Genomic DNA, 22,478 nt, shown 5'->3' with positions numbered 1-22,478 from the left:
AAATAAAGCCCGCTAGATTTAAAACCTGAAGTGGCGATTTAAGCAAAAATTAATATATCATCAAATGGGAGGAAATGTCCCATCAAGAAGAAAAATCTAGAATGAAGTTTACTAGAGGATATAAAAAATTATTCAAGTCACAACATTCATTTTTAGCTGAAAGCTCACATTTGATGAAGATAGTGTTGAAGTCGAAGAAACTCAGAAGTCATCTTGAATATTGAAGGATATTTAAGAGTATGTTTACTTGTCCAAGTGTTCGCCAAAGGAAAATGTAAAACCATCGACCACTTTGAAAATAAAGATCTTTTATTCCAATAATCATCAAGATTTTAAGTTCAGTATTTGTCAAAAGAAATTAATCAAATTCCTTATTGCACATATGATAATCTTAAGAGTCTTGAATATAAATGAATATCGATTCTTCTGTTTATCATATATTAGAGTCTATAGTTGCTCGTTCATATTTTTCAAGTGCAATCCATTTCATCAATTTCATAGTCAAGTTCTAGTTAGAAGCCAACCTTGAAATTAGGGGCATCTTTTTAGAATAACTGTGATTCTGAAATTTTCATTCTTGATCACATGATAAAAAGAAAAATCTTACAAAAATTTAAAAGTCCAGCGAAGTCCAATGATAATTATGAATCCAGATGCATGATAAGCTAATAAAGGCCCAATCTTTCAAACTTTGAACTTGATAATACCGAGTTTTTAACTAATTCAAGTCCGAGAAGCGTGGCTCCAATAAGTTCGAGTCCAAGAAATGAGACTCCGACTTTTTTTAAATCATAGAATAAGTAGGTTTTTTGAAGTACCTACAAACCTAAGTTCGAGTCCGAGAAACGAGACTCCAACTTTTTGAATCATAGAATGAGTAGGTTTTTTGAAATACCTACAAACCTAAGTTCGAGTCCACGAAACTAGACTCCAACTTTTTTAAATCATAGAATGAATAGGTTTTTTGAAGTACCTACAAACCTAAGTTTGAGTCTGAGAAACGAGATTCCAGCTTTTTGAATTATAGAATGAGTAGATTTTTTTAAGTACCTACAAATCTAAATTCGAGTCCGAGAAACGAGACTCCAACTTTTTTAATCATAGAATGAGTAGGTTTTCTTGAAGTGCCTACAAACCTAAGTTTGACTCCAAGAAATGAGACTTTAACATTTTGAATCATAAAATAAATTGACAGGATTGTTTAAGTTCCAATAAACCTTAGCCCGAGAAGTGTGGCTCCAATAAGTTTGAGTCTGATAAATGAGACTCAAATTTTTTTGGATTCTAAAAAAGAATTTTGATAGGATTTAATGAAATTTCTACATCACCTATCTCGTTATTTAAGCTTACCATAATTCATTATTGCGTATTTCAATTTGAATCATTGTCAGTAAGAGGAGATCTCTAGGATCTGAAGTTCTTTTTTAATCAATGAGAGTTTATTCTCAATGATCCGATAGAATACTCAGTAAGTATCACACCATTGCACACACATGCACTTTTGTATTAGTCAGAGAGAATTTTTCAAAATTCAAGGATTTAACGCCATCAATAAGAGCTCGTGCTCGAGGACCTGACAACTTTTAGTTTGAGGAGAGTTTTACCCTCAATGATCCGAATGTCCCGACGAATTGCTAAATCAGACTGCAAAATGAACTGTCACTAGCCTTAGCATTTGGATATCGCACTATCTACAAAAATAGATTTGCTATCTAGTTTTCTTAAATCCTCTATAAAAGAGGGACATCTGTAGACACTTCATTTTTGTATCGCCGGATTAACCAACTCGTCAACCTGATCGCGACGATTCCCAATGATGGATGATTATTCCAATGCTATATATATTACTAGATATGTTTCAAAATTTAGATGAGGTATCTCAAATAAACAAAACTCTAGAAACCACGCTATGCTAGGAAAATACTATTCAAAACGTAAAAATCAACATTTTTCAGACAAAAAGAAGTTTTACGATAAAAAATCACTAAAAGATGACCTAAATTATCAAAATACCCCTAATATCAAAACATCCTTACAGCCCACATTACGCTTATGAAAACTCTTTCGAAGTCATAAAACAACAAAGTGAAACCAAATAAACCATTCCGTCAATTTTCACCAAATTTAACAAAATTATAAAAATACCCCCTCATAAGAGTTGACAATCATTTCACGTCAAAAAATTTATAAGTGACACAAACCAATAATCTCATCAAATTTCTTACGAAAAATCGATTCCAAAATATTCCAAAACATCGAAAAACTACTCAATACAAAAGTCCTCTTTGGGGGTAAAACAATAATTTTTCGATTTTAACAATTTAAATTTTCAAAATTAATAATTAAAAAATTAATTAACGTAAAGTGAAATCCTAATTAAAATTTAAAAATATGAACCAAATAAATTAATCAATTAAGCCTTCAAGCAAAATTGTTGATGGTTGCTCATTTATTTAAATGGATCCCCATTGATATTTATTAAAATATCCTTCTATCTGGGGGTCCAAATAATTAAAGATATAAATAAGGGGTTCTCCACAAAACTTAAAAATAGATTCTTTCATTGTACGCAAGATTAAAAAATTTAATTTAAAAGACCAAGTTAATCTCATAAGACTTAAGTCAAAATCCTAATTAAAACTCTAATCTAAAGAAACATAGACAATCAAATAAGACTTTAGTCAAAATCCTAATTAAAATCATAATTTAAAGAAACCTAGTCAATCAAATAAGACTTAAGTCAAAATCCTAATTTACCTTATCTAAAATGAGACCTAGTCAAACTTTAATTCTTCCAAAAAAATCTATAAATAGGAGCTTCCACAATCTAATTTCGTAGGTCAAAATGAACCCTAGAAAAATTAGGTCAAAAAATCTCTCTAATTCTCTCCAAATCCTAATTTTGAAGTCCTAACTCCTTACATATCATTCAAAGCCCAGTTTTTACTCAAAAAACCCTCAGAAACCCTCCAAAAACATCCAGAAATCTCTAAAAAAGTTAGGAAACACTCAGATCTAGAAGAAAGATACTTCAATTTGGAGATTAGAAATAGATCCAGTGAGGAAGGAATAACAAGGACACTCTCTACCAGTATTGAGTGAATTGTCATAATCTACTAGGTAATTGCTTTTATTATTTTTTTTATTTTTATTTTTAGGTCTATTTTGCAACGTAGTATTATTTGAAAAAAGTAGAGACCGACGTTTGCCAGGCAGGGTTGGTGCCTAACACCTTCAAACCCCGTAACTTGATCCCCGCACCTATTCTCTATGTAGATTAGTATCTTATCTATTGGTAGAGTTAATATTTGGTTCCTAGATCATAATAACTAGGTAGCGACTCATAAACCTCAAAAATCGAAAGTGGATCTGCACACCCCACGGATCGATGGCGCTTTCACAATCAAGCTAGTTTTTGGTATGCAAACCCAACAAGAGATAGGTCACATATTCGTGGACCAATGGGTTTAAAAAGACGTGCCACAAGATTTTCCTGAGATGTTCTGCATGACAAAATAACTATTAAGACTAAATTGGGAGGTAAAATAACTATATTATTTTGCTTGGTACACCGTGTGTGATGCGTTCACCTTTCCCCAAAATACGCCTCATTTGAAGAAAACACACCATTTCCCCAAAAAAAAAACACCCCCTCTCTTTTCCATTTCTTCGTATCTACCTTCACTCTAGCAGCTAGGGCTTAAAATGGGCAAAATTTTGATTTGAAATTCGATTGATCTGAATCCGATTTTTAGCAAATTTAGTTTCTTCAAGTATATCTGAGTTAAAATATGGATCGGATATGGGTTGTTGTTTCTTGACCCAAGTTGGATATGGGGGCGGATATGGACTCATCCCTATATTCACCTATATCCGAATGATATATTATTTTGGATGTTAAATATTATTTTTTTATATTTTTTAGTTTATCATTTTTCAACAAATGAGGAGTAAGTGTAGTAATCAAAGCTTCTTTTCAAAAGGGGAGAGGTTTTGAGTTCAAATCACATTTAAGTTGCATTTTTTAATAAATTACTTTGTAATGGTTTGAAATTATTCGACCCGACCGACCCGAATCAATTAATTCAATCGGATTGCATCTAGATATGGGTTTAATTAAAATAAAAATAAAAAATCGGATATGGTTTGAGCTAATCGGATCCAAATTAAAATTTGGATATGGATATTGGTCCGGCCCAAACCTGACCCATTTTAAAACCTACCCGTGGCCGTTCTTCACCCCCCCCCCCCCTCAATATATCTTTTTTTTTCTCCACCATGGCCCTCCACTCTCTCTTTATCCCATGTTGCCTCTTCTTTTGAAGGTTTAGTTTTTGTACTTATTTAAGGGGAAAGCTTTTTTTAAAAAGGGGGAGTCAAATCGGAGGAAAGGGATTGTAGAGAAATTCTTATAAAAGTTTCAAGAATAGTGGAATGACCCTTTGGAGCCTCAGAAAATAGTTTGAATTTGAAGCGAACCACATGAACAAACCTTGTGGATTTTATTCTCTCTCTTTCTTCTTTTTTTTTTGTGAGTTTTATGTTTGATTTCGATTGTATGTATTAATCAAAATAAACAAAGATTGATTTTTGGAGGTAAATCTTAAGGAATCGACGGCATCTAAGATTTTACCCATGTAATTAATATTACAGGGCCTGCTTGATGAATTATTACAGGGCCTACTTAATGAACTACGTTCCCAAACCATATATCGTGAGGGCTGCTATTAGCACCCTAACTTTTACTTACACCCTAATTTCTTAAATTATTTTTCACAACCCAATTAAAGATTAAAACACAATATTCAAACATTACAAAGGTTCAGCTCAAAGCATCACCTCAACGTAACAAAACCTTACAACACTCATTCAAAAAATTTCAGTCGTTATTTACAATTATGATTGTAAACAACTACTTTACAATCATAAAATCCTAAACCCAAAAGATAAATCTAGCAGAGATAGAACTTTTATTGGCACCTCAACTTTACTTATTCTCAACTATTTGCTTATTTTCTTTATTTTAATTGGACTGCTCTAAGTAAAAGTTGGGGTGCCAGTAGTAGCTTTATATTTATTTAGCTTACCATTGGGTAGTCACACTATGTGAAAAAAGCCCATGTTTGACGATCTCAACCCATCAAATTTTGAGAAATTTGATGGACCAACCCGTCAAATATGCCTGTCAAATATTTTTTTGTAGAATTTTTTTTTTTTACGGCCTTGAACTATCAAATTATTGGAGAATGAGCTTCAAAAAAACAAAAAAAAAAAAAAATCATAAAACAAGCTCCAAATTAACAAACAACAGAACAACCCTCTAATTCACCAATCACAATAAATGAAATAGTAATAAAAAAATCAGAAAAATAAAAAACTAAATAAAAATCATAAAACAAGCTCCAAATTAAACTAAATAACTCAAAATTCATATTATATATTGAAATTTCATTAATAAGCAAGCTCTAATTAAAGCAATTGGGCACTTACAAATGAAATTACGTCACATAATTGCTTAGAAATAAAATATAATTAAAAGCAAATAGTCGTGATGTCTTTGATCTCTTCTGGCTCTCTCCGCTCTATCGTGTCCTCTTATTTTCCTCAAGGTTTGGATTTTCCCTCCATTGCCACTGTTCTCAAAGAAATCCTAATAGCACTCTTGTACCTACACGAAAAATGTTTGGTACATCGAGAAATCAGCCTAAAGTAATATGAAAACGTAGCTATATAGCAAAAAAGGTACGTAACATGACCTATATAGCAACATTTCATTGTTACCGAAAACAAAATGACCAATGTAGGAATGTTACTAATTGTTAGTACCCAAATCATTGAAATATCAGTGTATTGACAACATCAGGAATAGAAAATACAAAGCCAATACAAAAGCCAGACCTGCTTCCATAGGTCTTCTGCCTCTTTGGTACGATCATGCATTTTTGCCCGGTCAAAGATGGCAATTGCCCAATTATAGAAGGCCTGTTATATAATGACAATATTTTATCAATGAATTAAAATGAGATAGCTTCATTTGATGATTCAATCATGATCTTGCAAAGATGTAATATAGACAAAGAACAAAAGAAACCATAATGTGATATTTTAAAATTGTCTCGGCAAACCCAAAAGAAGAATAAGAAAATTTAAATCTCACCATGGACAGCCGAGCATTCCATCAGGCAGCAAAGCTGGTTGGCATTGGTGGTGCATATAGTGGCAGTGATTGATTACTGGCTGGAGTTTGAGGGAATCAAGACATGGAGCTGAAGATCTAAATAAAATCTTGTTTATTGTTGTTTGCATGCACCTTCATGCCTCCATCTAGTATTCAATGCCACAAAGAATTTGAGAAAACAAGAAGCCATGGTTATTCATCATCTCACACCCACACCATGTACTGTCTAAGCCACAAAATGCATTTTATATTTACGCAACTCACCGGCCTTGACATTGACAATGTGATCTAGTAGTTCCATTGAATTGATTAAATTTGAATCCGGGTCGAGAAGCCTCCACATTTCTAGAGCATAATCTTTTTCAGCCATTGTGCAAACATCAACCTCAAAACGCTTGCGACCTTTTGCAGTTATGTAGGTCCAGAGATCCTTCCAAGCAGGTCTCAGCCTTACAAGAACACTAGTATCAAGAATCTAAAAAGATACAAAATACTTTGTATTACCATACAATATCCTGTCAATGTAAAATAAAATATACGAGGAGAATGGATACGACTGTATCAATATACTTAGCTTGTTACACCATCTAGACCATACATGCCATGGACATGATTATTAATCACTTGTCTAAAAAATGGATCAGATCAAGAGACTTACAGGACAAAAAAATCCTTATTAGACATATGAGCAATGGCAATATTTTGGACACAAGAAAATAATAAAACAAATAAAAAACAAAAATGAGTTGCTGAATGAAAGAAATCACAGAATCAAATCCCACTGATCGGATGATATATATCTATCATATGGTAAAACCTGTAGTATTGTCCTTATAACACCAAGATAATATGTCACATATAAACAAGCAAGCAAAGCTAGCTGAAAGAGAACTTTCCACTTGGATGAAGCATCAATCTCTAATGTCTTAATCAACACTAAATGAGGTGAAGGTGGGTTCATGACGATTATTTCATAGCACTTAAACACGATGCTCAAGTAATGGCATTGCTTAGGGTCATTTTATGAATAATTCACAAATCGTAAAGAGACATGCTAAATGGGTGGAGAAAAAGGAAGAAAAGAAATACTGAATAACTTAAATTTTTGATAAGTTACTAGGAGCAACTTAAAATATCTAATTTCTTTTCTCACCATCTACGACCTTCATATCCCCCTTGTGCAACTAGAAGTGGCCTCCCTATATTTTTCCATGCAACACAGCAATACACATCCACATGTATAAGTTTGTTTTGTAATGTCTACAATCCTAAAAGGCATACGTCCTATGTAGTGTTTCTTTACACTACATTGCTAGTAAAATTATGAAAGATGTAGAGAGAGAAATAGAGACATATAGTAATATTATGAAAGATGTTGAGAGAGAAAGAGAATTCACTTGATTCAATGACCGTCGGATGCCATGAATACAGTTGCGAAGATGATGAAGGACTGATCTGAAGTGATGAAAATATGAGACGACGATATGTTCTACTGATGATATTAACTGATGGAAATTGTTATGAATCCCATAATAGGTACTACTAAATACGTAGTGATGATAATTACACTACAAGCATTATTTACATAGCCAACCACGTTTATTATAACACAAATCATAAGGCATGACACAAAAACCAATGAGTCACACACTAGTAGATCTAATTGCCAGGAAGTGTTGAACTGTTTTGATGGTTGCACACATCCCACTCCCTATTCTCTATTTCTCTCAAGTGCCCTCTCCATCTCCCTGTCTCTAATCTCTTTTACGCCACTCATCGGTGAGGTACCCTCTGCTGAGCTTCAAAGTAGACTTCATCTGAGCCAACCGTCGGTCCAAATAAGGGTTGCAATCAGAAGATGTGTGGAGGGAAACCTGTACATCTTACCGAATTCAACTCCATGTGTTTTTATATAAATATAAAATGTAAAGGGGTATGAATCAAGACCATTTAAATGTTGTTACTAACGTTAAAATGTAAAAGGGTATGAAGCAAGACCATTTTAATGTTGTTATTAAGGAACCTGAAGGGAGCTTGGTGTCTGCATTAAGTCAAGTGTCACCAGTGCATTGGCCTTGTGGAATCAATACCAATCAAATGGTTTAGAAAACATTTGGTATTGTGTGGTTCCCAAGTCATCCATGGCATTGTGTTGCCAATGTAGATCATAGAAGAGCTGTCTTGCTAGGATGGCTGCACGATTCTCCTCAATCAGCTCTCGTAGTGCAAAACTGTATTTTAAATTCTAAAATCTATCACATTAAATACATGAACAATTTAGATTGTTACTTTTTTTTAATGACATAATAGACAATACGAAAGAATGCGCAACAAGGTTGACAAAATGATATTTTATTTACAAAATACTGGAGTATTCTAAAAGATTAGAAATGCTCCGCTTCCAAGTGCACAAAGTTCTACAAATTACAAAATTTCAATCATAATATCTTTAAGTAGAGAGGATGATGACTCCAAACATGAAACAAATTGATGCAAGACCAAAAGGATGCATGAAAACAATAGATATAAGATGGTCATAAGTAATAACAGGTAAAATTAGTAAATTAATACTTTTGAGTTTGCATTCTTAACACATGATCAAAGCATGAAGCTACAATATGCTCATAAGACGAAAAACTAGCCCGTTTTTCTCTCCATTATTTTTCTTTTCTCTCCTGAACTTAACAATCCAAACAAGAGAAACTCACATCTCCATTTCTCTCAATCCAACTAGAGAAATGGAGAGAAACTCACTTTTTTCTATTTTTTTTTTCAAATAAATGATTAAGACGATAAAGGAAAGATTAATTTAGAAACAAAAAGGACAAAAATGTACTCTAAATATTGACAACAACTAACATGGAAACCTTCATAAGACAAGGAAGAATGAAAAGAAGAGGAAATCAATACCTGTAGCTTTTTGAGTAGTTTATTTTTCTTATATATTTGCTTTTCGATCTCTCCAACCTAGCAAGAAAACAGAGGCATGAAAACCACTCAATAATTTCAAATAATAAAACATAAAATTAAATTCTCATATATACATAAAAATATTGCAAACAAACTTGGTGACAATTGCTACTCTTCATGTTCAGCATAAAAATGAATTAGTAAGTAAAATAATCCATAGCCACTTGTTTGAAAAAAGTCTCTAAGCCCAAGTCTCTAGAATTCATTGGAGCATTCATTCCTAATTCTCATATATAGACACCTAACTAAGGACTAGGAACACCAAAATTTGACTGAAAGTTAGTCCCAATATTGAAATATTTATTGCTAATTTTACCACTAATCCATCCCACTTCAACCCTATTGAAAACAAAGATCTTTCATTCAACAAAGCTTTGAAGGAAAAAAGGAAAACATAATCATTTCTTGCATTTCTAAGCATTTAAGATTCTTAATTCTACACATTGTAACCAAGGCACAAATTTATAAGAATTTTACAAATTATAAATCAGCATATAGATCTTAAATTCTCTTCCATAGCTGCTCCACAGAACAATATTAAGAGATTAATCAAAAGGCACAAAAGAACAAAATACAAGTAAATATTTAGATAAAACAGAAGTTAAAAGATGAGAAAATAAAAAAGTACATAAATAAAACCTTTGAAGTCTCATGACGTCATTTCCACAGTCTCATACTAAACTCATCAAAATCTCCAAACAATTACTTTTGCCCACAAAATCGAGTATCCTTGATACCTCCTCAAATGAATCTCTGAAATCAAAACCTTCAGATCAAATGTAACCAAAGGAGAACTACCATATTTCAACCATTACTCAATCTTAACCACTATTTACCTAAGATTTGGTGCTTTAATGGCAAGTTTCAACAAAAAGAGAAGATTTAATAGAGGATTCTAGGGTTTCTTTTATTCTTTTTTATTTAGAGATCGAAGAAAAAGATTTTTTGGTAGAATTGAGGAGAGAGAGAAAAACTCACTGATTTCTGTGCAAGATCCTTTAACTCACGATCCATTAATTTTTTTGCAAAACAACCAAATCAGACTAATGGAGCTTTGAGTTCGTTCTTCGAAGAGAGAGAGAGAGAGAGAGAGAGAGAGATTTAGAAGGAAATATCTCATCTTCAATAGACTAAACAATGTTATGGATCCACCAATCTATGAAATCGAGAGATCAAGATATCGATTGGCTATAGAGAGAGAGATGTGGTCGAGGGAAACAAACAGAGAGAGATTCTCACAATCGGGAGAACTTTTCAAGAACCACAGAGAGAGAGAGAGACAGAGGAAAAAATGCAGAGAGAGTAAGAGAGAGGGAACAAAACACAAATGAGAGAGAGGGAAATAGTTTTGCGCAAATTTTCTCTAAAATTTGTGGGCCCATGGCCATCAAATTTGAGTTTCTAAAATTCGCCGCCCAACAAATTTTTCCTTCAATTTTCATAGTTTTCACGTAGTGTCAGTAGTCATGGATGAGATCAAACCCCAAATAGAATCCCTTCCAATCTAATAACTTTGGATCTAAATCAAGAATTTGGTTCCCGAGAAGGTTTAATTTTTAGATCCCATAAGAGCTACAGTCAACAAGGATTTGATCCAATTATTATCAGAGCAATTATGGCTCACATCCCATAACAACATGCGAACCACAACAATGGAAATTGTCCAATAATTTATTTCACTCTTCCTTTCTTGGAGAAGGTTTTACCTACTTTAGCTTTTCAATGGATATGCTTTCCGATCCTTAGGATTACTTAAATAAGACAGATTCTTATGGTCCTTCGTTTTCTTAGGATTACTTAAAATATCTCTCATGATATTTTCCAACTAATTTATGGTTCGAAAGGGTATATAACCTTTCTATGATAAGCCAACGAAGCAACGAATAAAATCCCCAACTTTATGTACAAATGATTAGATCATAAAACTATGGTATCAAGTAAAGCAGCCCACAACGTTATTAACGTACTGTCGTGCATCGTACCATCAATTCATAAAAGAAAAATGATGATGAAAGATTGCTTACTCAAGCACCATGGTTTAGGAGTTTGTAGAAGAACTTAATAAAGCTTAAGACACCTGTAAAGATATACCTGGAGGACCCTCAATAGAGCAATCGGGCAATTCTTTAGACCTGATTGGAAGCAAAGAAGTGGATTCAATTTGGCTTTATGAGGTTATATAAGCTTGGTGGGAAACATGCCTAGACACCACACCAGCCATACATTCACTTCTTTCCTAACTCTCGCATTCAAGTTCATTGCTATCAATACATCCGAAGCATACATGGCCATCTTAAAAAGCATACATGACCATCTTAAAAAGCAACTAGCTCATTGCTATATATACATCAGAAGCATACATGACCATCTTAGAAAGCAACTAGCTCATTGCTATCAATACATAGGTGAGTACAAGCCAATTCATCTATATGAATACACACACACACACACACACACACACGATAGAATGAGACAACTTTGGACTGACAAAAGATAACTATGTGATGCAGATGACAAGAGACACCTCGAAGCCTGTCAGACACTTGCACACCTCTTCGACACAATCCACATTGACAATATGAATTTACTAAGGGCATTGTTTTATACTAAAGACGATCTGCCACTCTTTGATTGTTCAAACAAAAGAAGGGTCTAACTCTGAACCCTAATTCCTTTTGACTCACATTAACTCTTCATTTTAGTTGAAATCAATCTATACCCTCCATTTAAATCATTCCACATATGGACCTTAGTCAGAAATGTCCCATGTGAGACATATATGCCTAATAACATGATCTTGTTGCATTGTGTGACACCAATAGGTTAGCCTTGAGATACTAAGGAGGAAGAACTTGTTAGTGCTCATATCAGACCTTGACATATCAGACGACGAGCTTTCAATCCTCAATGAGATACACAGGGAGTCACGAGAAAACCCACATAGGCCAGAGCATCAGTATGAGGTCGTGTGGCTCCCAGTCGTAGACAAATTGACACCATGGACTGAAGAGACACAAAAACAATTCGAGGCCATGCATATGCAGATGTCATGGTTTATAGTGTATCAACCTACATTGATTGATCCAGCGGTCATCAAATACATCAAGGAAGTGTGGCACTTTAGAAAGAAGCCTCTCCTGGTGGTGTTGGACCTACAAGGAAGGGTTGTGTGCTTGAATGCACTCCATATGATGTGGATATGGGGAAGTGTCGCCTTCCCTTTCACTAGCTCGAGGGAGGAAGCCCTGTGGAATAATGAATCTTGGGGTATCGAATTATTGGTTGACGGCATTGATCCAGAATTACTAAATGCGGTGTGTACATCTCTAGAACTTTCAATACTTTTGCTTACAAAGACATACATACACATGGTTGAAAATATCAAAATGTATCGGTCGATACATATGGGTGTCGGCTAGACCGATACAAATTACGAAACATTGACCCCGAACTTCGAATGTTTCAGGAATGTATCGTGTATGTATCAGAACGTATCGATTTTTGTCGAATGTATCGACAGATGTCGTATTGACTTTTTCATTAACAGAAACACTCAATCGATACAATATTTTAAATGTTGTAAATACTTACATACATAATATGTACGTACAAATATAATATAATGGATGATAGAATAATTAAATTTGGAAAATTAGGTGTGTGTTAGACTCACATATTGATATGGTGTTGAATTGCTTTTCCATACAGATTATTGCAAACAAATACATTTGTTTGTATGGAGGAGAAGATCTTGAGTGGATACGGAAATTTACAGCCACAGCACAAGCTGTTGCAGCGGCGGCTCGTATTTCATTAGAGATGGTGTACGTAGGGAAGAGCAATCCCAGGGAGCGAGTGAGGAGGAATGTTGCCAGCATTACTGTGGAGCATCTTAGTCATTGTTTTCAAGACCTCACATCCATATGGTTCTTCTGGGTCCGCTTGGAGAGTATGTGCTACTCCAAAATGCAACTAGGCAAGACTGCCGAAAATGATCCAATAATGCAAGAGATCATGACGATGCTTACCTTTGATGGAAGCAATCAAGGATGGGCAACGATCAGTAGAGGATCGACTGAGATGGCCAAAGGTAAAGGAGATACAATGTTGACAACCTTCACTGAGTTTGATAAATGGAAAAGGTATGTGGAACCTAAAGGGTTCATACCGGCACTCAAAGATCACCTCCAACACCTTCACTCCCCACTCCACTGCAATCATCTCATACTCCCAGGGACTATCGGGAGAATCCCAGAGTTGATAGTCTGTGTTGAGTGTGGCCGCCCTATGGAGAAGCTTCTCATGTATAGGTGTTGTACGGACTAAGATATCATACTGGTGTGGGTCAAGGACATACAAAAGCCCATTCCAATCTTACCCATTGACATGCCAAAGATTATGAGATTATTGATTGTTGACATAAATTGATTTAAGAGAAGAGGATGGATTGATAGAATCACAAAATCATTAGAAACATTTTTTATTATTTGAGTCTTTGGAAAGTTTGTTGTCAAATTTTTACTTGTAACAACTTGAGCCATTGTCATTAAAAAAAGCTTGATATCATTCGATAAAATACCTTGTGGCACATTCTTTATCCAAAAGCTTGATGGGTTATTCCTAGCCATTAAATTTTTCTTGGATGATAACTAACAACTGGTTAGTTATTTTTCTTGGATCAATAAAGCTAGGTTTTGGTGTACAAACCAAACAAGAGATGGGTCACATATTCATGGACCAATGGGTCCAAAAAGATGTGCCACAAGGTTTTCCTGAGATGTGTTCTCCATCACAAAAGAACTATTCAGACTAAATTAGGAGGTAAAATAACTATATTATTTTGCTTGGTACACCATGCATGGTACGCTCACCCTTCCCCAAAACGCACCTCACTTGAAGAAAATACACCATTTCCCCAAAAAAAAAAAAACACCCCCTCTTCTTCATTTCTTCATTTCTTCATTTCTACCTTCACTCCCGTGGCTAGGGCTTAAAATGGGCCGGATTTTATCCTAAATCCGGTTTATCCGAATCTAATTTTTAGCGGATTTCGTTTCTTCAACTATATCTGAATTAAAATATGGGTCAAATATAGGTTGATGTCCCTTGACCCGAGTTGATACAAGTCGAATACGAACTCATCCCTATATCCATCTATATCCGAATAATATATTATTTTGTATGTTATATATTATATTTTTATATTCTTTAGTTTATAATTTTTCAACAAATGAGTATTAGGTATAGTAGTCAAAGCTTCTTTTCAAAAAGGGAGAGGTCTTAAATTCAAATCACATTTAAGTCGCATATTTTAATAAATTATTTTGTAATGGTTTGAAATTATTCGAACCGACCAACCCGAATCAATTAATTCGGTCAGATCGGATCCTGATATGGGTTTAATTAAAGTAAAACAAAAAAAAACAAAAAAACAAAAATCGAATATGGTTTGAGCTAGTCGGATCCATATTTGGATCCGAATTAAAATCTAGATATGAATATGGGTAGACACATATCCAGCCCGAACCCGACCCATTTAAAGTCCTACCCATGGTCGTTCTTCACCCCCCCCCCCCCCCAATCATCTCTCTTCTTTTTTTTTTTCTCCACCATGGCCCTCCACCCTCTCTTTATCACATGTTGCTTCTTATTTTGAGGGTTTAGTCCTTGTATTTATTTAAGGGGGTAGCCAAATCAGAGGAGAGGGATTGTAGAAAAATTCTTATAAGAGTTTCAAGAATAGTGGAATGACTCTTTAGAGTCCCAAGACATAGTCTGAATTTGTGGGGAACCACATGATCAAATCTTGTGAATTTTATTCTCTCTCTTCTTTTTCTTTGTGAGTTTTATGTTTGATTTCAATTGTATGTATTAATCGAGATAAACAAAGATTGATTTTTGGAGGTAAATCTTAAGGAATCAACGGCATCTAAGATTTTACCTATGTAATTATTTTTACAAGGTGAATTATTACAAGGCCTACTTAATGAACTATCTTCCCGCACCATATTTATTGAGAGTTGCTATTGGCACCCTAGCTTTTACTTATTACACCCCAATTTCTTAAATAATTTTTCACAATCCAATTAAAAATTAAAACACACTATTCAAACATTACAAAGGTTAAGCTCAAAGCATCATCTCAACATAACAAAACCTTATAACACTCATTCAAAAAAATTCAGTCGCTATTTACAATTACGATTGTTAAAAACTACTTTATAATCATAAAATCCTAAACCCAAAAGATAAATCTAGCAGAGAGAGAACTTCTAGTGGCAGCTCAGCTTTAGTTATTCTCAACCATTTACTTATTTTCTTTATTTTTAATTGGAGTGCTCTTAGTGAAAGTTGGGGTGCCAGTAGCAGATCTTTATTTATATAGCTTACTATTGGGTAGTCATGGATTGGATCAAACCCCAAATAGAATCCATTCTGATCTAATAACTTTGGATCTAGATCAAGAATTTGGTTCCCTGTAAGGTTTAATTTGAAATCCGATAAGCGCTACAGTTGAACAAGGATTTGATCCAATTATTATCGGAGCAGTTATGGTTTACATCCCATAGCAACCCGGTCCAACCCGATCCATTGGCAGCCCTAACTGATGAAAACATTTTCTTTCGAAAATTAGAGAATATTTTTGGCTACACAAGCAAGGAACAACATGTGAGCCACGACAGAAATTGTCCAATAATTTATTTCTCTATTCCTTTCTTGGAGAAGGTTTTTCCTACTTTAGCTTTTCAATCGATATGCTTTCTGATTCTTAGGATTACTTAAACAAGACAGATTCTCATGGTCCTTCATTTTGTCGAAGGGTCCACTTCCTTCATATCGTTTATGGAACCATAGATGCTTTTCATCGAGATACGAGTGAAAAGTATTTATGACTATGTTTGCACCTCCACATCAGCAATGTGTGAATCGATGTACATTTGAATAATTTTAGACATGACCTTTAATAATAATATACTTTTTTTACTATTTTTTTTTTATGTATGAATGATTAGAACATAAAACTATGGTATCAAGTAAAGCAGCCAACTACTTTATTAACGTACTGTCGTGTATCGTACCATCAATTCATAAAAGAAAAATGATGATGAAAGATTGCTTACTTAGACACCACGGTTTAGGAGTTTGTAGAAGAAGTTAATAAAGCTTAAGACACCTGTAAAGATATACCTGGTGGACCCACAATAGAGCAATCAGGCAATTCTTTAGACCTGATTGGAAGCAAAGAAGTGGATTCAATTTGGCTTTATGAGGCTGTATAAGCTTGGTAGGAAACAAGACTAGCACCACACCAGCCATACATTCTCTTCCCTCCTAACTCTCCCATTCAAGTTCTTGTCTCTCTTCTGTGTAAGAAAAAATAGAAGCAAAAACAACTGCAGTCCCAATGCAGAAGGGTGGAGTCTGCACAGCCAATGCAGAGGACTGATCGTGATCGCCCAGCACTAATGTCATTGCAAAAAGTGGATCCTGCACAGCCGTTGAGGACCAATTGCGATCGCTATCACCAATCACTAATGCCATTGCAGAAAATGGAGCCTTTGTTGTCACAAGTGACGAGGAATGAGCTCGCACCACTAGTGCCAATGTAGAAAGTAGAGCCTGCGCCGTAGCAACTGATGAGGGGTGAGCACTCACACACACACCACTGGTGCCAATGGTGCCAATGCAGAAAGTGGAGCATGGGACACAACTGATGAGGAATGAGCAGTCGCCACTGATGTCAATACAGAAAGTGGAGCCTCCACAGCAAATCATGAGGAGCGCATGTCATCTCTTCTCATCATCTGATGACAATGTGATGATGAGGCAAATCCAGGGCACCCATGCACCAGATGGTCTTGAAGTTGACGTCAAACCTCTTTTGCATATTGTCAAAAACATCCTCCTGCATGCCACCCCAAGCACCCTCGGTGTACAAGTATAGTCCTCAACTTATTTATGCATTTTTTCGCAATATTCTACATTTCATCATCATCATCATCACTATTACTAATCCATGGTTGATCGACCTGTTTTATGTAGACCACCACACAAGCACATATGGATTCATTGGACTAATCCATGGACGAATTGGATGCATTTGGATCAAATTTTAATGATAATTTCGCAAAAGCAAAAAAATAAAAACGATTTTGAGAGCAGTTTATGGGAAGAAGTACTTGCCACTTGATCTTCCGAAGATGCCTTACTAGACACTAGGTAATCGTCTTATTTTAGATATAATTTCCAATTGGGATCATAAGTAATAAATTTATTTTAATTGGTTCAGATTTTTATTTTTAAAGATCCTGATTTTTACTTCAAGATGCTTAGTTACATTAATCTACCGACTAATCACATTAATCTATGGATCTCATACAAGTCAATCCGCTTAATTTATATTTCTGACTTAGGTCCTCATGGACAAATCACATTCAACAATTACAAGATTCTCTGTTCTTTAATCTCAAATTTTTATATGTTTAGGTGTTAAAGCAAGTAATTATGTGTTTTCCACCTGTGGAATAGTTTACATAGTTTCTTTCTATATTGTTTGATTCTCATCTGGGAAGTAACTATAATATTTGATTCTTGAAGTTTGGAATTTGGGGTCCTAACAACTACATATTTTATATATTATAGCAAAAATTATTTTGAGTGCTTAGGCGGACACATACACCCACTCATATAGATTGTTGGATTGCTTGTTGTTATCATTGAAGCCTTATCCAAAAAAATTGGGGTCAGCTAAATGATTCTTGTCATGAATTTGCATGATCAAGATTTATGTAAACGGTGTGAATTGTTCATATATGCTGCCAATCTAAGGCAACCTTCCTCCTCTATAAGGGCTTGGGACCAACAATATAGTGTAAAGGAAAACACTATACAAGTAGACTTGTAGTATGAAATTCCCTCATTGGAAAAATTCTAACCATTTTGTGATGACATTCATCCTTTAATCAGCAGCATGGTCCAAAATCAACGAGGATGGTTCATCGAATCATTGTTAGGGTCTTAATTTTGTGCACCCTAATTGGTACAGTATTTTACACCATAAGGAATTCACTTTCCTTTTAAAAACATAGCACTTTTTCTTTGTTACATTAGGTACCCTCTAAAAACAAACAAAAAAAAGTTCATACCTTATGTCTTCTAGTAAACACCAATTACCTCACCTAGCCATTGCTTCGTGGAACTAAGTTGAAAACCCCCACACCCTAGTTGACCTCCTAGCCTTCTTTCTCTTCAAACCCCTAAAAACCAGCAACTAATCTATATGCATGGGTTGTAGGGCTGTTTGAGGACCGCCTTACACCAATAGTTGTGTATATGAAGGTTAATAATAACAATGTAATGTTAAGAAGTTAAAGTTTTATTGTTAAAGTCTATAGTAGTAAACTATTCTAATAAGGTATCATTTTCCCCATTTCTAAATACTTCTAATACTTCATCAAAGTTATGTTTTACTAAAAATAAGTGGTCTTTTGTTGTGTATTATTAAGATAAAGATCTATGTGATTTAAATTGAACACTTTTGTTAACTGTGGGATATGTTTAGGATTGTTTTGAAAATTTTGACCCTTTTTTTTGGATTTTAATGGCTTTTTTTTTTTTTTTTTTTTAAATTCTAGCATGCTTGCTGATATCAATGAATCTTATTGTGAAGGTGAACCCTGTATATTTCGACTATTTGTTCTTGTGCTATGTATTTTAGCTCTCATCACACATTGTTGTTGTAAGAAAAGGGATAAAGAGGTCAGTGAATTCTCTTCTTCTACACAGCGTAGAAAGACCAGATCTTATGGAGAGTCTTATTTCTCTATGTACTACTCTATGGAGTTTCTTTTTCTCTCATCCAATTATAGGGCCTTATTGGATTTCTCTATCCATGTTTCTAATCTATGAATTGTCATTATATAAAGGAAAAATTACTTAAGTTAATACAACCTAACATATAGAGTAATCTTGTTAAATGCCCCAACCTTTAGGCCACAACTATTAATGTAATTAGTAATTTATTTTAGCAAAATTCTTGCTCACCTTAAAAAATGTCAACATAAATGTCTCCATGTGCATCCTTGTCAGTGTGTGTCAACATGACCAAAACCCCTAATAGTGTTGTGTCATTGTTACATTGACAAGTCCGAACTCATTGTGTCTTATATGGTGTACATGGTGAATACTGCCACATACATGGTGAATACTAGTAGTAAATCTTTTTTTTTTATATCTCTAAATGTTCTTGAGATGTTGCCCTTGACATAATCAAGTTTTATCGCATTGATGTATTTTGTATTTTCCATACAAAACAGTGAACAAAACACAATATAATTTGGTCATTAGTTACTAAAACAAAATAGATTATAGATTATCCATAAATAAATAAATAATAATAATAATAATAATAATAAATTTTGTATAATAGATTAGTCATGAAGAATGGATTTAATTGGTTGTTGGATATTTGAATTGACTAAACAAAAATTATTCTTATATCTATTATTTTGTAATATATGATTGGTATACTATGTCATTCAATACTGCTAATATTTCCTCATAAAGTTGAAAAGAGTCCTATAATTTTAAAGGCAGCATTCAAGTTCATCCCTTCAACTTTCAGTACTTGTATTTTCTATAAAGTCTATTTTCTTAGTTCCTCAACTTTAGTTATGGGTGTACCATCTAGTAGCTTGGGATAATTTTACTCATTTATCTCCTTTTAGTGTCGACATAAATGATTCCCAAGTTGCTAACAATACCTATGTATTTCTGTTGCTAACATTACCCATGTATTTTTGTCCATTCCAATGCTTCATTAAGGTTGACTGGACTCACTTTCAATTTCAGTATTTGCTCCCATCTTGACTAGACAAAACAGTTCGGATGTGGCATATGGCTAGCAATTTTTGCTTGAAAATGTTCTAGCACAATGATTATGGTGAGTGTAATGTGATCTCGTAATGGAATTCTCCATGTTCCTAATCCTTGATGTTCTAACTTCGGTGCTTGATTTTGAAGCTTTCCATCACTTCTGATCGTAATATTTGGTGTGCAATATTATTACAAATTTACAATGCTATTTTCTGGATTTTCCTTGACACAATAACTAGTTTAAGAATAGTTGATGAGTTAAAATCTTTATTAGAGTTCTTATAGTGAAATGGGTGGTTACATTTGTACCTGAAATTCATGCCAATTCAAGGCATATTATAATTATTTTGATGAACATTTCCAGCAAGGTGTTAGGCGAGGGAAGCATCTTGCACACTGCACAAGCATCATGTTTCTCAAAATCAAAACGATTGGAACACTTGATTGTTGAAGTTGATGCCAATCTGAAGAACGTGGAAACTCAGATTCTGTTAGATTGTTTTTTTTTTTTTTTTCTCAACAAGAAGATTGTAGAACCTCTTGTTCAAATACTCCAGATATGATATACCATATCCTTCCAGTTAGCTTGAGAATTTTTCCATCTCTAATCATCTTCGTTCATTTGAGCTGAGTTAGTTTTCCTCACCCTTTTTTATTGCGAGGTACTTCACATTAGTTACTTCCATTCATTTTTATAGTTTTCCTGCTTTCAATTGCATTTCCCCCCCTTTCAGAAGGGTAGTAATATGAGATATCATTATAACTCATTTGTTATTTTGCAATAGAAAGACATATAAGGTAAAATTCAAAACGGACAATATCATACTGGCATGAGCTAGGGACGTACAAAAGCCCATCCCAATCCTACCCGTTAACATGCCAAAGATTTATGTGATTATTGATTGTTAATATAAATTGGTTTAAGAGAAGAGGATGGATATCATTAGAAAGATTTTTTATTATTTGAATCTTTGGAAATTTTGTCGTCAAATTTTTACTTGTACCATTGTCATTAAAATAAAGCTTGATATCATTCGATAAAATACATTGTGGCACATTCTTTTGGGCCCACTGATCCTATAACTATTTGGTTGATATCCCTAACGACTTACACATTTGAAAGCTTGATGGGTGATTCCTAGCCATTAAATTTTTCTTGGATGATAACTAACCACTGGATTAGTTATTTTTTGAAATAATGAAATATCAATCAAGCTAGTTTTTGGTGTGCAAACCCAGCAAAAGATGGGTCACAAATTCATGGACCAATGGATCCAAAAAGATGTACTACAAGGTTTTCCTGAGATGTGTTCTGCATCACAAAATAACTATTCAAACTAAATTGGGAGGTAAAATAACTATATTATTTTGGTTGGTACACCGGCGGTGTGCGCTCACCTTTCCCCAAAACGCACCTCACTTGAAAATACAAATGCGTCCCTCTCCATTTCCCCCCCAAAAAAACATCATTTCTTCGTTTTTACCTTTACTCCCATGGTTAGGACTTCAAATGAGCCGGATTTTATTTGAAATCCAGCTGATTCAAATCCGAATTTTAGTAGATTTTATTTCTTCAAATATATCCGAATTAAAATATGGGTCAGATATAGGTTGATGCCCTTTGACCCAAGTTGGATACAGGTCTGATACAAACCCATCCCTATATCCGAATAATATATTATTTTGTATGTTATATGTTATATTTTTTAGTCTATAATTTGTAAACAAATGAGTATTAGGTGTAGTAGTCAAAGCTTCTTTTCAAAAGGGGAGTGGTCTTAAGTTCAAATTACATCTAAGTCACATTTTTTTAATAAATTACTTTGTAATGGTTTGAAATTATTTGACCCGAATCAATTAATTTGATCAGATGAGATCCGGATATGGGTTTAACTAAAGTTATAAAAAAAAATGAATATGATTTGAACTAGTCGGATCCGGATTTGAATCCAAATTAAAATCCGGATATGAATACAGGTAAACACATATCCGGCCTGAATCCGGATATGAATACGGGTAAACACACTATTCAAACATTACAAAGGTTTAGCTCAAAGCATCATCTCAACGCAACAAAACCTTATAACACTCATTCAAAAATTTTCAGTCGTTATTTACAATTATGATTGTAAACGACTACTTTACAATCATAAGATAAATCTAGAAGAGAGAGAACTTCTATCGGCTTTACTCATTTTCAACCATTTACTTATTTTCTTTATTCTTAATTAGAGTGCTCTAAGTAAAAGTTCGGGTGCCAATAGAAGCTCTTTATTTATTTAGCTTACTATTGGGTAGTCAATGGATTGGATCAAACCCCAAATAAAATCCATTCCGATCTAATAACTTTGGATCTAGATCAAGAATTTGGTTCCCGATAAGGTTTACTTTTGAGATCCGATAAGAGCTACAATCAAACAAGGATTTGATCCAACTATTATCAGAGCAATTATGG

General features: G+C 34.2%; 2 protein-coding genes and 1 long non-coding RNA gene across 4 annotated transcripts in view; 1 reads left to right on the top strand and 2 right to left on the bottom strand.

Moving 5' to 3' along the window:
- The window catches only part of LOC147405535 (heterogeneous nuclear ribonucleoprotein Q-like), a 75,360-nt gene that overhangs the window by 40,919 nt on the left and 11,963 nt on the right, over positions 1-22,478 (bottom strand). The window lies entirely within an intron of this gene.
- On the bottom strand, positions 5,488-7,052 carry LOC147405538 (uncharacterized). Its single transcript, XR_015175739.1, has 4 exons — positions 6,443-7,052; positions 6,158-6,324; positions 5,899-5,982; positions 5,488-5,668 (listed from the first exon to the last, which is right to left on the bottom strand). It is a non-coding gene; the product is annotated as an uncharacterized LOC147405538 (long non-coding RNA).
- On the top strand, positions 11,428-13,634 carry LOC147405537 (protein SIEVE ELEMENT OCCLUSION B-like). Its single transcript, XM_086432713.1, has 4 exons — positions 11,428-11,553; positions 11,659-11,798; positions 11,971-12,462; positions 12,857-13,634. Exons 1-4 carry the CDS (start codon positions 11,433-11,435, stop codon positions 13,472-13,474), a joined length of 1,371 nt encoding a protein of 456 aa, XP_086288839.1. The 5' UTR covers positions 11,428-11,432; the 3' UTR covers positions 13,475-13,634.

This window comes from Akebia trifoliata, chromosome 3 (genome assembly GCF_017979445.1).
Source record: "Akebia trifoliata isolate Shusen 1 chromosome 3, ASM1797944v1, whole genome shotgun sequence".
Lineage (NCBI taxonomy): Eukaryota > Viridiplantae > Streptophyta > Magnoliopsida > Ranunculales > Lardizabalaceae > Akebia > Akebia trifoliata.
This window is presented reverse-complemented; position numbering and strand designations above follow the sequence as displayed.